The sequence below is a fragment of the Boleophthalmus pectinirostris genome, unplaced genomic scaffold (genome assembly GCF_026225935.1).
Source record: "Boleophthalmus pectinirostris isolate CB_2022bp ecotype Guang Dong unplaced genomic scaffold, ASM2622593v1 HiC_scaffold_10, whole genome shotgun sequence".
Classification (NCBI taxonomy): Eukaryota; Metazoa; Chordata; class Actinopteri; order Gobiiformes; family Gobiidae; genus Boleophthalmus; species Boleophthalmus pectinirostris.
The window spans coordinates 35,615,827-35,631,570 of record NW_026570971.1 but is presented as its reverse complement, the minus strand read 5'-3'; the positions used below and the strand labels follow the sequence as shown (position 1 = coordinate 35,631,570).

The 15,744-nt window shown below is 38.6% G+C and overlaps 1 protein-coding gene across 1 annotated transcript in view; it reads right to left on the bottom strand.

Moving 5' to 3' along the window:
• The window catches only part of jade1 (jade family PHD finger 1), a 19,352-nt gene continuing 3,608 nt past the window's right edge, over window positions 1-15,744 (bottom strand). The window contains exons 2-10 of the mRNA XM_055155579.1: window positions 14,941-15,008; window positions 11,676-11,833; window positions 10,958-11,142; window positions 9,783-9,994; window positions 9,203-9,370; window positions 8,560-8,676; window positions 6,812-7,318; window positions 5,885-6,002; window positions 1-4,167 (exon numbers count right to left, since the gene is read on the bottom strand). Coding sequence (XP_055011554.1) covers window positions 3,392-4,167; window positions 5,885-6,002; window positions 6,812-7,318; window positions 8,560-8,676; window positions 9,203-9,370; window positions 9,783-9,994; window positions 10,958-11,142; window positions 11,676-11,833; window positions 14,941-15,008 — 2,309 coding nt within the window. The 3' untranslated portion in view covers window positions 1-3,391. The remainder of the gene's footprint in view (window positions 4,168-5,884; window positions 6,003-6,811; window positions 7,319-8,559; window positions 8,677-9,202; window positions 9,371-9,782; window positions 9,995-10,957; window positions 11,143-11,675; window positions 11,834-14,940; window positions 15,009-15,744) is intronic.

Sequence of the window (15,744 nt, the reverse complement as noted above, 5' to 3'; positions counted from 1 at the left end):
TTTAAAGTTTTCCAGAGTTTTTATTTCAAGACAGAACAGACTTTGCATAACAGCAGTAGAGCAGCGGCGGAGCTCTGACAGTGAAATCTCCTTAGTGCAAACGCGTCATCCACAAAAGTTTAGGCACAAGTTCAGCTACGACTAAGTGCTCACGTCATTCACAACATCCTGTACGCCTATGGATCACCATGATTATGAAGAAATCCTGTTTGCTCGTGTGGTCATTCTGGAGAGATGTGAAGCTGAGAGTGGCATCTGAAAGTCCTACAGTGAATACTTAAGCCTGTTTGACTAAGTGCGACTGACTCCTGCCCAAACATTAACACTATTATTTCAAAAATACATTAACGCACAAGCCCTGTTTCCACTTTATTCGGTTTAGATCACAGTTTAGATCACGGTTTAGTAGCGGTTTATTCGCCAATATGGATCAAAATAAAACAAAATGCAAAACTACACTACACACTTTTGATTGAACATACAGCTTTTGGGAATTTCACTGATGATTCCTGGTCTGATTTTGAGACCAATTACTATTTTTTAATCATCAATTAGGCCTCTACAACATACAAATAAAATGTCAATAAAGTGTCTTGCTCAAGGGCAGCTGTATAGTAAAGCACAATACAAGTAGCAGGGATTTGAACCACCACCTGATTGAGCTCACGCTGCACTTGTGTTTTTGTTTTGATTTTTCACCGCCATTTTTGTAGTTTTTGTTAACTTCACACGTTATTTTAAAACAGTATTCCTACAGATAAGACGCTGTAACACTTATATTCTAAAACAAAAAATATTAAACTCAACAGAAGAAGTCCAGATTAGTTACTTCAAAAAGTGACCTCACTAAACGATTATTGATAAGTTTGGATGTTATATTTTAATAAAGTGAACTCCAATGTCGTGGAAACAGGGCTGGTTTACATTTCTGAGTTTATGGTCCCAAACTACAATCACACTTGAGAAAATATGAGGCTTGGTTCAGACAGTTTACAGCGAGTTTGAGTGAGGCGTTTGTCAAAAGAGGAGGATGATTTATTTTTATTTTTTTTATATAGGGTTAATAAAGTTAAAGTTATAAATGAAGACTCGGGATTGTGCCACAAGATCGTGCACACAAGAGGAAAATGATCTCGTGAGAGTGTTTAAATTTGGATTGGACAAAATAGGTTTACTTCTTGGAGAGTTACATTTCTTACAGTTCCCTATGAAACACTCTGAAATCAAATGTGAGGACAAAATTGGAAACTGAATTGTGAATTGTAAATATTAGTAGAATTCTGTTAAAATCTCGTCTTGTCTTGTTCTCGTGGACCCAATCTCGTCCCGTCCTTAATGAAGACTGCAATGATCCAAAACAGATCCAAAAGATTACGTCCAGTACCAGACCATATCCAGACTTTGTGCATCTGCTGGTAGAAGGCCCATGAAGCAGTGGATTTATACTGAAAACTATTTGAATAATAAAAAGAAATTTGGGTGTCAAAAAAAAGCTGGAAAGGTCCCACTATCTTGAGATCAAGTAAGTCTCCTCTGTACTGTCTGCATCTAATTATTATGTGTGTGTTTTACTGTCCGATAATCAGGAAGTGCCCATTAGCATGCAAAACCCCACACTGGCTGCAAAAAGTGTTTATAAACTCAACGTGGTGAGTAATTCGGATGCTCTGAATGCATAAGGCAAGTGAGGAAGAACTGGATCTAAAATGTTGTGTTTTTTTTTAAAGTTTTTAAATTAAAATCCCGTAGAGCGCCTTTAAGTCTGAGCTTTGAAAACTTGATGGTGACGACAACTTTTCTGTCTTGGTAAAATAAATAAATAATAGAGGAAGCAGAAACGAATTAAAAAGCAAAGCCAAACCTGGGATCAATGGTCAGTAAAATAATATTCTGAAATGTAGGTACGTACATAAGCCAAGATTTTTGTTTTGATATGAGATGGAATGGTTCTGATTGGTTAATCCACCTGTCAATCACAAGAGAACAGGAAGAGAATCTTAACAGACGGTGCTGCAAGATTAATTGCAATTGAATCAAAACTGCAATTTGAATGACAAAAACTAGAAAATTCTAAAGACTGTAATTTATTTTTTTGGCAACTGTATTTTTTTTTAAAGAGACAACAAAATCTTCAGTTTTATTCTGCATAGATTCAGTTTAGATCTGTACAAACATGTTCTGAAAGGTGATTCTTCTATTATTTTGTCATATTGTGGTATTTTTGTATTTTGGAAACATGTGGATGATGACTTCCTTTGGGCTCTGTTGGTGATAGGAACTCTGACAAATCTGGGAAAACAGAGAAAATGTCCTGGTTTTCTTCATCTAGATGTATTGTGTTCCTTTTTTTCTTTTATAAATTGCCGATTCATTTGTGTATTATAATTTGTAAGTGTTCTGTTATGTTGGGCAGATCAAAAGTTCTAATCAACTGTAAGTGACACTGAAGCTGCGATTCGAGTCCAGTCCCCCATGAAAATCTTTGTCAGGTTGTGAAGACGCTGCTGCTGAATGGTTTTATCATGGGTTTTATCATGGGTTTTATCACTTGCCCAGTGTCAGGAACTACACCGGAAGTAATCATACGCATCCACGTTTTCCAGTAACCGTCTGTAGAGCCTATAGAATCGAAATTACAATTTGAATGGCGACAATTTGCAAATTCCCAAGACTGACATTTTTTTTGGCACCATAATTTTCTCGACAAACACAATCTCCCGTTTCATTCCACATAAAAACAGCTCAGTGTAGTTTAGGTCTGTACAAACATGCTCTGAAGTGTGATTCTTTTTTTATTTTGTCAGCCAAATTTTGGTATTTTTGTCAATTTTTCCAGACAAATTATGTTTTTTTTTTTTTTTCAGTTTCAGTTCAGCCCTCTATGAGCACTCCAAACACATATCCTCCAGTTTATTATATTATGGAAATTGAATAAGTTTTATGTTGGAAAATATTCTTAAAATGTATAAAATAAAATGTAGCTTTTCTATTGGAGATTAAATTTCTACCCTAATTTGGGGGCAGAATCTTAAGGCTTAAATTATGATTTGCTTTCCAGTTCCTCCGTACCTGGATTAAACTTATTTGAATGTTCAAAATTTAAAAAATAGCTATTAAATAGAAATTAAAAAGGCAAAATGCTTCCTGGATTAGCGGTTGCCTGTCACCTCATTCAAACTCGCTCCAAAACGCCGAAGTTTCCGCCTCGTATGGCAACTTGACATCTCTAACATTGAAAAAATAATCCTAGCTCAAAATAATTTGAAATATGTAGCAACGTTTTACAAATACAAAATAAATATTACCTCTGGCGTAATCTAGGCATTATCACAAAATATGTAAAGAGCATTTTTCCTCGTTTTTCTACTCCACTAAAGCTCCGTTCTCGCTATCAGGACGCTAGCACCCCGCGGCGGATAAAATCGTAGCGGCGGGTTAACGTAGCCTCGTTTCCGTTGCAGCGTTTCAAATCCGAGTCTGTGTCAAGTCGCTGTTTGGAGTTCGTTAGCGGTTTTAGCATAGCCTTTCGCTGCTTGTTCAAATCCTCGTTCTCGAATTTCCGTTTGGGGATCCTGAATTTCCCCCAGCTCCTCCCGTTGGCTGTCCCGTTAGTGTGATGCTTCTTCGACAATCCGTTTGGAACCATGGGGTTAGCCTTTAGCCGCAGGTTAGGGTCGTTCGCTTCCCAGTTTCCGTACATTACATAACTATCAGAATCCTTATGGCGAATATCTACTAAGTGTATGGACAACTGCCGGTCTTTGAAGCCATTTTGTGTGGATTTTTTGCGTTTTTCTTGCTTTTTGAGATTGCGTTTATGCCTCAAAGCTTCACCATCTTCACTTCTTTTGCTTTCAACTTTCACAGCGACTTCTTGCTCAAATTGTTCTACATTTTGTGGTTGGATTTCCTCATTTTGCAGTTCAAATTTGGCCTCTAGAGCCTCACACGTAATGTCATTATGAGGCTGGCCGTCGGTTTGGAGTGATGGTTTTTGAGATGGACTTGAATGGGTTAAGTCTCGGTGTTCGCGGGATTTTCTTCGCTTTTTCTTCTTGTGGTGTTTGGATTTCCGTGACTTGGAGGAGGAGGAGTGGTTCAGGGGAGTCTGAGACGTGACCAGGCCCAGGGACAGGAGCCGCTCCAAGTCTTTGGCCGATGGGTCGCCTGAGGAAACAAGAAACATGAGGTGAATTATTACTCCTGTACCACTAAAAATTGAAAATTTAAACATCAACTTAAAAGATATAAAGACAACAGAGAAAGTCTGAACACAAATGCCCCCAAAAAGAAAATGATATTCTGACAACGGTAATCGAGCAGCAGGAAGAAAGTTTGGAGTGAGTGAGAAACTTTGAGGGACTGGCAAAAAGTGGAGGATACACGAACTGCAATGAAGAAAACAAAAAAATCTCATTGCGGGCTAAAAGCTCGATGGTCACAGCTACAGGAACAAGTTCACAATGGGTGCTTGAACAACGTGCTGCAGGGGGAGGTTTGTCAATGATGCAGTTACGTCTCCATGCTCAGCTCTGACCACAAACAACGATGTCCCAAAACTTGCCAGCGACTTCCAAGCCAAGGCCAACAGTTTGAAGTGTTGAAATATCTGTTCTTGTTCTGATTTTATAAAATTTATTTCCCCCAAAAAGTGCCACTTGTTGTTTGTTTTTTTTCTTCTTCATTATGCAGTTTGTGGCTGGTGTGTCCGGAAAATATGGTACTTGCAATCACAGACTAGGGATGGGCATTCAATTTTCTTGATTGTCGGGAGCATTAGTGATCAATTAACGTTTTTATATTTAAATTATTATCATTATTACTATTACTAATCTGCATAAATAACCTCAACTTTACAACTAATAAACCATAACCACTATAAAGCCACATCAGCCCGCTGACATTATAATGTGTTTAATGCAGCTTTGGCACATTTGTTTATGTTTTACACAAACTAAACTTAAAACCGCATGATTCATTTGCATAAACGATAAATGCTGGAAAAAGCAGCTTTCCTTGTGCGCTGATGTCAGCTTCTGTCAGCTTCTGTCAGCCTAAATGACACAACTCAGTGGAATATGAATGTTCTTTGTGTGAGGGTATGTCTGCTAATGGTGAGTCTGTTCTGAGCTTCTATTGTGTTGGAGATGGTTCATGTTTTCAGAGATTGTACGTGTGCAGTTTTAGAGCAGCTCTTTATTTAACAATCATTTCACTTTATTTATTTTGGTCACTTTATTTATGTTGGTTATTGTTGTGATGAAAAGACTGAAAAGTGTTTGTCTTTGGATGCATGTGCACTCAACTTTATGTTGCAGTAACTGGGATACTGTGTTTACATGCACCATGACGAAACCAGGATACTCAAAAAAATCCCTGATCATACCTGAGACACTGATGTGCTGTAAACACACTCACTGAGTGGAACAGTGTCTCCAAGGCTGTGCCAGAGCCCAAACATGGGACTGTGAGGCTGAGTCTCCAGTGTTTCGCTGTCAGATGCAGCCTTGTTTCCTTACGCCACGCACAGCAACATACATTCGGTTTGTCTAGTAAAAATAATGTGATCAACAAAATTCTTAACGATCAGTTATGGATTAGTCAACTAGTCGCCCATCCCCATCATAGACTGTATAGAACTGGACTGAGGGAGGGTGATGTCAGGCTAGAAGCTATAGCAGCTAATCTGCAACCAAGTTCTATTGAAAATCCTACACACACAGTCTGTTTGTAATACACAATGGCCCCACTGAAGTCTAGAAATGTCTGAAGCACTGGGCTCATGTCATCTGTTAACAGACTACTGACCACCAGCAGCTTCAACCAACAATCAAAATGAAACCATGTGTTCCTATGCTCAGTCTCCAGTGTTAGTGTGACTGACCTGAGAGCAGTTTGTGGTCCAGCAGTCGGACCTGGTGCTGAAAGATCTGCTCCTGGATCCTCCACATGGAGCGCTTCATCTTCTCCCTCCGGGTCACCATGTAGGTCAGGTTACGCACCTGAGGACACAGGCGTCAGTGTGGAGGATTTGATACATTTACATTATGTCTCAAAATGAGAAAAATTATTTATCAAAACGTCATGAAGGACCATGCAACAAAATGGTGCCATTCAAAATTTAACTGGACACATTTTTGGACACTGTGTTCAATTTAGAATGTGAAAAGGAGAAAGAACTATTATAAATGGCAAGAATAAGACCACTTTTTTTTTTTAATGATGGAAAATTAAATTTCCAAAGATTCCAAAGTATTGAATTTGTATTAGCCTATGCAGATGTGGGTGTATTAAGCTTTTTTCTGTTTGTTTTTTGTGATAACAAGACTCCAATAATCCAATTGTTGCTGTCTTTCGTCTACCAAAACAGGAAGTGAATTTCTTGGTTGAAGTTCTTCTCACAAAAGTGTTCATTAAAGTGCAGAAATATGACCTTACAGTCTGGTTTGGACGATTCCACTGCTATACTGCAACTACCTTGTCAAGTACTATTTCAAGTCATTTTTCTCATTATAGCCTATATTCACACCATATTATAATTTTGAATATTTTGAGCCTGCTAGCATCAATTGTCCAAATCATTTTTCAATGTCTTTGAGGAACAAGGAAAAAAAAAACTCCCTATGTCTGCCTGTCAAGAAAATGAGACCTACTAATGCAGCAGGGTCTGGTGAAAAGAAGGAATGAAAGATTTTGGAATAGAACATTAACAGTATATTTCCTTCCTCTAATTCACAAACAACCTCCACTCTCCATGTATCACACTTTATTTACTTCTCTGGCTCAATAGCGCCCTCTTGTGGCGACCTACCCGCTCCAGGTCCTGCCTCAGATGCGTAAACAGCTGGAGCCTTCTCCTCAGCACTTCCTGTTCACGTCGTGCCAAACTGTCTTCTTCATCTTTTTTGGGCGTCACCAGTGGCCGGTTGAAGTTCGCCTTTCGCTTCAGCTTCCAGTACTGAAACAGGAAGTCCACCGTTTCCCTGGCGATTTTCAAATACGACGCCACCTCCTCTGGGTCCACGAATTTATAAAACTCATCCTCCATCTCTTGTAGTTTCAGTTTTCGTTGATTCACTCTCTTTTCAGCTTCGGCGACGCTCTCCTCGTCTCTTTTGTTGGTGCGTTTGGGGTTCTTGGGGCTTTGGTTCTCTCCGGCTGGGTCTTGTGTATCTTCGGACCCCTCCAGACCTGAGTGTTTGGGGCAGAATGCTTTAAATTTGACCTCCTCCTCTTCGGTGAGAATGGTGTTCATCTCGAGGCCGGCGTGTTGGCAGCAGGTCACGTGGAAGGCAGAGCGGCAGTTCTTGGCAGAGCACTGGAAAGGAGACAGGAAAATGTATGAGTTAAAAAGTGCACTGCCTTTGCCTTTGCCTTCACCTTCTTGTCTCCATGGAGATGTCTAGAATGTTCCATGGTAGAGATTAAACCCATCTGCCTCACAGGAAACAACTATAGGCTACATTACAGGTCAGATCTGTGGAGATACAACCCTGTTCACAAAGAGAATTGTTGTATTTTTGAGCAATAGGAACACAGATAATGGAGAAATGCTAGATAGACGTGTTTAATGTCATACCATGGAACATTGCAGCCAAAGCAATAACATCTCCATGGAGACAAGGCGGCCTCCAGCAGAAAAGTTACACAATGCATCTTTAAATAAAGGTTTGGGGTGGGCAAAAGATAAATTAAGATTTTTTTAGGACAAATATTATACATTTCTGTACCGTTATTTGCCTTTAAACATGCTTCTTGAGTACAGTTGCTTGAAAATTGCATTGTGTGCTTTTCTCCATGGAGATGTTATTACTTTGTCTGGAATATTTCACAGTATGGCATTAAACCTTCATGGAGACCAAACCAGACCAGGTTACAAGTCAGATCTGAATAAATATTAAGAAGAGATGTGTAATGTCACACTCCATAGAAACAAGCAGATGACCCCCAACCAAAAAGTTACATAGTACACCTTTAACTACTACCTATGTCTAGAACCAGACACTACTCCATCAATCTGCACTCACACATCTGGGTTTAGTGTTAACACAAATCTACCAGTGGGAAAGGTGGGAATGACTTAAAAAAGACATTAAACAATATAGTGCAGCAAACCAAAAAAAAAACAAAAAACAGGTGTAACAATATTGATTTCCTTTGTTTTTTAGCTGTTGCTGCACCAAAACAATGAATCTAATCAGAGACTTTGATAGTTCGATATAGTGTGATAACCCCACAATATTATTATGAGATTATGGCAGTAAGTTATCACAACATTTCGATTATTGTTACATCCATACTATTAAACATACACTTATAATTAACGTGAGTTTAGTTATACACTTAAAAACTACAAGAGACCCAATTTAAACTAGAATTTGAAAGGCTCAAAGGGACAGGACCTCAATAAGTGTGAATAAATGTGAATGAAGCAAAATACACCTCTAGGTATGTTTTTGAAGAGGGATTATAACTTTTGCATATTGTGTGTGTCATTTAAATAAATTATTGATAGAAAAATAATAATCAACCACCAAAAAATCCATAAGACTTCCTCACCTGGATGCAGGCCCCAGTCTTCTCTTTGCAGATGCAGCAGATCAGAGCCCATCTGTTACTGGGGATGTGAGACACGTTTGTGATCGGCTCCATCTTCTCTGGGTTCCCAATGCTCACCTGGAGCCACAGGAAAACAAAACATTATTCAAAAAAGAAAATACACTGTACTAAACACTCTAAGCTTTCTAAATAAAAGCCTCAATTGGTTGCATTGACTAAAGGAGGAAAACTGGATCAATATCAGCAAATCTGTCTGTGGTCTGGGCCCGTCTGTGCTCTGGGCCCGTCTGTGACTAAAACGGTCAACTAAAAGCTTGACCGGTGCATCCATTAGTCGATTGAAGAGGGGCATCGCTTTAGCAAAAACTCTCAATGATCCAACCAAATATTTGACCCAAACCGCACTATCAAAACAAGTACATTGCATATTTGTATGAAAAAGAGCTAAATAAATTCAGTCAATTCATCCTAAAATCTCCAGAGTTCCCTTCACCCCCTCTCTTTCTGCTGTTGTCCACATTCATTTTATCCTAATCTAATCCTAATCAAAATGTTCACTATTACAGATTTAGCTCGACTAACCCTCCATCGACCAATTGACCAGTACCAGGGTGGATGGAGTCACTCCCTGTTTAAGTCTCACCTCAGGTATCCACAGGGCACAGCTCACATGCACCCACTTGGTGCCGCTCCTCGTGGGCTTCATGGCGCCTCCGTTCTTTGGGCAGAGCTGGCACTTCGGGAGGATGCCCAGGGCACAGATCCGACACAGCCAGCTCCCAGTGGGCACCTTCTGGATCCCGTAACAGGCCTAAGGAGGAGAGAAGGTCTGGATCAGGGACACTGAGAGAAGCAGTGCACTCTGACATCTGCTATGGTACTGTTGACTTTTCAGAGTTCTCAGGCTTTAGTAGAAATTGTTTTCCATAATTTTGTTTAATTTCAGGCAAATAAACAACATCTCCATGGAGACATGCAAGTAAGTAAGTGCATCTTTAACATAATATGGCCCATCATAGAATTAATGACTAGTGTTTTTCATACCTGTAAAGTATTGCTGGCCAATATGTTTCACTTAGAAAAATGGTCACTGGGATCATCTTGCTTTGGGGTTCTTGTGTCCATGATATTAAGTAGTTTCAATATTATCGCGATACTTTTCTACAGCAGTAAAATTGTACTTAAGCACGTGTTCTAGTGCCAGACTCCAGCTCAGTACAGACCTGGTGAACACAGATGTTGCACTTGTCACAGAACACCATCTCGTTGTTCTCTTCTCCGTCGGGCGAGCGGCACACGTCACACACCACATCCTCATCAAACTCGATGCCCAGCCCCTCCTGCGTCTCCACGGCGACCGCCATGTTCTCGTGGCAACGCCGCTCCAGCTCCTCTAGCACACGCTCCATCGAGGCCTCGTCCACCCGCGGTAACGCTAATGCAAGACGAAGAAGTTAAGTTCAGCCAAAACAGATTTCATTATTCGGAAGTATCAACTCCAGCTGTATAAAATATTTTGGAAACTTTTTCAACGCATTTGTTTTAAATTCCCATGGTTATGTTGCTTTAGGGTGATTGTGTCAGTGGCTTTAAGTACTTCCAACATTTTCACTAATTGTCATATTTTGTGTGGCAATAAAAAAGCTAAATTTGTTCTTGTGACAGGTGTAATTTCAGGCTGTACCTGATTTTTTCATGTAATAAATTACATTTTGATTTGCCCCAGTACAGATATAACTTAAGAGCATCTCTGAGGGTGAAAATAAGACCACACCGCAAAGCAGAAAGAGCATGCCAGTTCTTCATAGCATTAATGTGGGAGCCAAGCTGTGATGAGATGGCAAAGGTTGTGAAAAGCACTTACAAACTAATCAGTGAAAAATTAAGACGCTCAGAGTGCACAGGATAAGTGAGGAATATGGTTGGACAAGTGCAAACTGTTTTAAAAAGAACTAGTTCTGTTTTTCTTGTTTTAAAAAAGGTAGAAATCAGGTACAGCACGTTTAAGCATAAACAGAAGTCTGGTCATTTGAGCCTCTTTAGTTTAAACCTCCAGACCGTATAAAGTGGACTAGAGGAGTGGGACGTCACTCACAGTCACGTCACTAACTGAGGCTACAAGTTATATGAGTAAATTTGGAGCCAAGTTTCATATCAGTAACAGGAATTGATTTATGGACAAAATAGATAAAAAAACAAAAACCTGAAATATGAACCTTTTAAGACCAAAATGATGAGGCTCACAGTAGTTACAGAGAGTGGACAACTTCTCAACGTAAAATCAACTGGAGCCAGAGCTGAAGAAGCCGGAAGTGCGCCCATGTTCACTTGGAAATTGCCAGTTAGCAGGTTAGCTATGTCCATTTCCAATCCATTTTAAACCATGACCCCCTCTCACCCATGTCGCTGAACTCCTCGTTGGCCTCATGCAGCCAGGCCACGTCCTCCTCGTCCAGGTCGTATCGACAGGTGCCCTCTGCCAGAGTCCTGATGTCCACATAGCCCAGAGCCTCTGAGCCCGAGGTCCGGATCAGCTTCTTAGGACGCACAAACATCACCTCCCTCCCCTTCTCCGACAGCACTCTGGAACAACAGGGGCAAGATCAGACTCAACGCTTTGTGAAAGGTCTTATATTATTTAAAATGGACTCCTGTGAGCTTGAAGCCATGTTAGAATGTTGTTCCATCCTCAAAATAAATGCCTAAAGTTGTGTTTTGTTTCATTCACATTTGAGTAACCCTTATTAGTCTGTCTACATCTCCAAAGCTCAAAATGCTCTGTTCCACCTTGTGATGTCATGAAACTGTAGTGAACAGCTCCTTTTATCTTTTGTTCAATATAGATAAGCAATAAGCATATGGGCTGAAATCATCCAAATGATTCTAGTGAAGGTGTATGGAGTTTAAAAACACAGTGGCACATTTCCTGTATTTCCACATGACATTCCAAGATGGAACACAGTGATAAGAGCTCAGTCTAAATGTGCAGAGTTTGTGTGTTAAACATGTGTGAATGAAACAAAACACAACTCCAGGTCTGTTTGTGATGAGGAAACGACATTAGAACAGATCAGGAACAGTTTTTAACATTACATATCATTGTATTTCCTGTTTACCTGACGATGGGCTGTGGGATGGAGTGAGGGCTGACGGGGACCTGGACTCCCTTCTCCCACTCCTGCCTCCAGGGGTCAGCCAGGAAGTAGAAGTCCTCTGGGTTCAGGGCGTATGAATCTGGCACCTTCATGGCTGTGATCAGGTCTGTCCTAAACACCTTACAATATAGAGCAACAAATAGTTTAATCAATGACCAACAGAGAAGTACCTACAGGTTTGGAATTGGGACTAGGCCTGCACAATACACTGGCAAAATATAAAAACTGAAATAGTGACTGACGCAATAATAGAGATCACAAGAAACTATATAGCAACAGTTTTTCCATTTTCCTGACAAATGACAGATTTCATTCACAATTTTCAGGGATTGGTTTTGGATTTTTATTTTGACTCGGGTTGACTTGTAAATGAAGACATGTGCATTTTTGGTTGCAATTTAATTCGACTTATTGTGCCAAAACGTACATACAAATTTAATTATCATTAAACTATATTATCGACTATTGCAGCTTTTTTCTCATATGTAGCAGCTATAATTGGAACATGAATAATGCTTAATTAAAGCCAGTAGGAATAGGAAATAATTACAAAAATAAATCAATATTTTTGGGGGGATGTTGATAACATTCAAACAAACTCATGTAAATGCATTAGTTGAAGTTAAAGTATCAGACAAATGTGAATTGACGCACAAAAAGCAGAAACTCTTCAGCTGATAACTTCCAAATAAGGTCATAAAGGGATGTGAAGTTTTTATTATGAATGCTTCACTCAATATTCAAATTGTTCCATATCTTCAAACCTACACTCACTAAATTATCCACATTTCTATGACCGACTCTGTTCTACCACTGCGTAACTTTTCAGACAGAATATACACTACATTAAAATCATTTGTTTTATTTTTAGTCGTTTCATTGTTTCAAAATCCTTGGATGAAAATGCATCTATTCCTTACTGTGAGCGAGCGTATCCATCTTCAAGAATACAGGGGATGTAACAAGAATCGAAATATCGTGATATCGTATCATCAAAAAGTCTCTCAATTCCATTGACTGTGTTCCACGATATTATTTTTGTCCATTTTTCACTTTAAAAGGATTAAAAAAAGAGGGAACTGCATAGGCCATGATCCTTTACTTAATTTACTATGTAATAAAATATCTGTTATTAAGCACTTTTAAATCTTATTTTCTTTGATTCACACTAAAGACTGGTCAAGGTATTTGAAAAGGGAAAAATAACATGTACAATTCTATTAACCTCTCCAAAATATTACAATAATTATCGTACTGTGACGCATATCGTAAAAATATTTTACTGTGACATTTGGATATCGTTACACCTCTAATGGATACTGTTCCATGGATAATGTTTATTTACAGATAATTTTTGTTCTATTCATGTATGTGTCCTCTTCCTTTGGGTTAATTAATAGTTAAGTAGCATCTCCAGAGTTGAATCTCATTTTCATTCAGGTTTAATCCAACATTAGCCCATGTTAAGACCTAATGCGTTCCTCATATAGACCGGGTTTGGATCTGGTAATACTGGAAATACAAATATAAACTTTTTAGGTGGTTCAGTACAGTACAGTAGCAGATATTGTCCGTTTTAATTGGAAAGTATCACTACATTATGATATATTTTTTTTTACCTTTCTAATTACTGTAATGCAAAACACATGTAATAAATGTGGTTAAGAGCTCAAATTACTCTTAACACAGCAACTTGAAGCTGATAGTTAGAAATTATCTTAACTCTCTTCACGTGAGAGAGGGGGCTTCTTCTTGTTTACGTCTGGTCCGACTCAAATCAACCAATCATGTATCGAGTGGTTTTGTTTTGCTTTAATTTGATTGGCTGAAATGGAGCAGCAGGGCGTCGTCAAAGAGCTCCGGACCCGCCCTCTCACTGCAGACACGAGATAACACAGACTTTATCACAGTCAGATTCAACTTTGGACCTGTATTTAGCGTCTCAAATCATTCGTTTCTGACACCAAATGCAGTAATTCTCCAGTAATGATTAGGTGATAGATAGAATACTAGATAATAATAGAAGAGGGCAGATTATCAAAAATATCAATTATAGAGTGTTGTTTTGAAGATATGCAAAAACTAAACATTTGCTGCAAAAAGAGCAGATTAAAAGTGAAAATTTAAATAAAATATGTCATATACTTTCAAATAGAAAGTTAAAGTGATTTCTGTTTGTCTGAACCTCAACAAATACATAAATAAAACAAAAGCAAAATTCTGTTGCAGTGGCATAATATTATTATCAAGATACTTACTAAATAGAAATATTTTTTGTTAATACACCTGACTCCTAGTAATGTTATAACCATGGCTATGTCCATTTATATACAGTCTTACGCACTATTTCCAAACAGGAAGTGCGCATGCGGCTCTTCCCTGGCTCCTATTGACTTGCACAGGAATATTGTTGCTTCTCTCTCTGTACCTGCTGTTGTGAGCCTCGTCATTTTGGTCTTAAAATGTTCGTATTAACCTGCTCATTATCTTATTTCACTATTCTGTCTGTTCTATTCATAAAATAGAGCCGGTCTTCAAACTGTCCCCTGTAATCATGAGCATCACCAGCTTCATTTGACTGAAGCTGAACGCTGTGAGTGACGTCACACTCCCTTAGTCCACTTCTTTATGGATATTACTTTTGTCTTTTCCTTATACTATATTTTCATTTTTAATTTGAGGTTTAGTAGCTTGAAAGTTATAGAGCTTGTAAACATTTAGAAAACCAGTGCACTTTTTCTTTTCATGGTTGTGAAATGTGTGACAAAAAGAAGAAACAGAATACATCAGTTAGTGATGTGTGTGCAGACCTTTGCCACTGCATAAGTTTTGCATATTCATCTGACAAAATCCAAATCTCTCTGTATGATACTTATTGCAATATTTTGGAGCAGCTAATATAACTGTTGATAGGATACTTTTTTGCTTTTAAAATACATTGACAAGAATTTGGTGCAAATCATTACTGCCATAATCCTAGGAATTCAAGTTAAAACATATTTCTTCATGTTACCTGCACTGAAATGAATCATGGAATTTGTTGTAATGTTTATCAGCTGTTACTTCTATAAAACAATGCATTAAAGCAAAGGAACTTGTGATTCAATACATTGTGACAGCTCACGATATTACTGAGAGACCTTTGACGATACGATATCATGATATTTTGGTTATCGTTTACTTTGGGATCTGTATTTAAAAGCATTTCTTGGTCATTTTTCTGTACCTCTGAGGGCTTCTGTCCCGTCCCTCTTCTGTGTTGTGACGAATGCTGTGACCAACACGTGGAGTTACCTGGACAAAAACAAATCAATACAAATAAATATTACAAAAATTATATAATTTCCTGTTCCAGCTGCAGCTACTTTAATTCACTTACACACAGATCAAATTAGGAAAATGAATCAAGCAGCTCATTAGGCTGATCTCTACTCCAGTGTGTATGACGGAGAGGGCTGGTTTGGGGCTTTTTAGAAACATGGCATAAATAATTCAAATGTTTAGCTTTATTTAATGGTGCATTGTGTAACTTTTTTGGTGGAGGGTTCATCAAATGCTTTTCTCCATGGAGATGTTGTTGCTTTGTCTGGAATGTTTCACAGTATGGCATTAAACCTTTCTATTTACATGGAGACCAACCCAGACCAAGTTACAGGTCAGATCTGTGGAGAGGCGACCCCGCTCACAGTCAGATGTCTGTTTTTCGAGGCATTTCTGAGCTGTAAATCCACCTGTACTTTAATAAATGTAAAGTAGAGCTGTTTAATGTCACACTGTGGACCATTCCAGACAGGGCAATGACATCTCCACAGAAACAAGCAGATGACAGACCCCCAATCAAAAAGTTACACAGTGCACCTTTAATGCAGCACTCTAGACATAGCTGAATGTATTGTACTGAATTTCATGCAAATTTCTATTAAATTACCTCAAATTCAAAAAGGTTCACAAAATAAAAGGCAGGTAGCAAATAAAAATCTTAAGACACATACAATAGTGAAATACAGAAAATAGCTTTTTATTTGTCAAA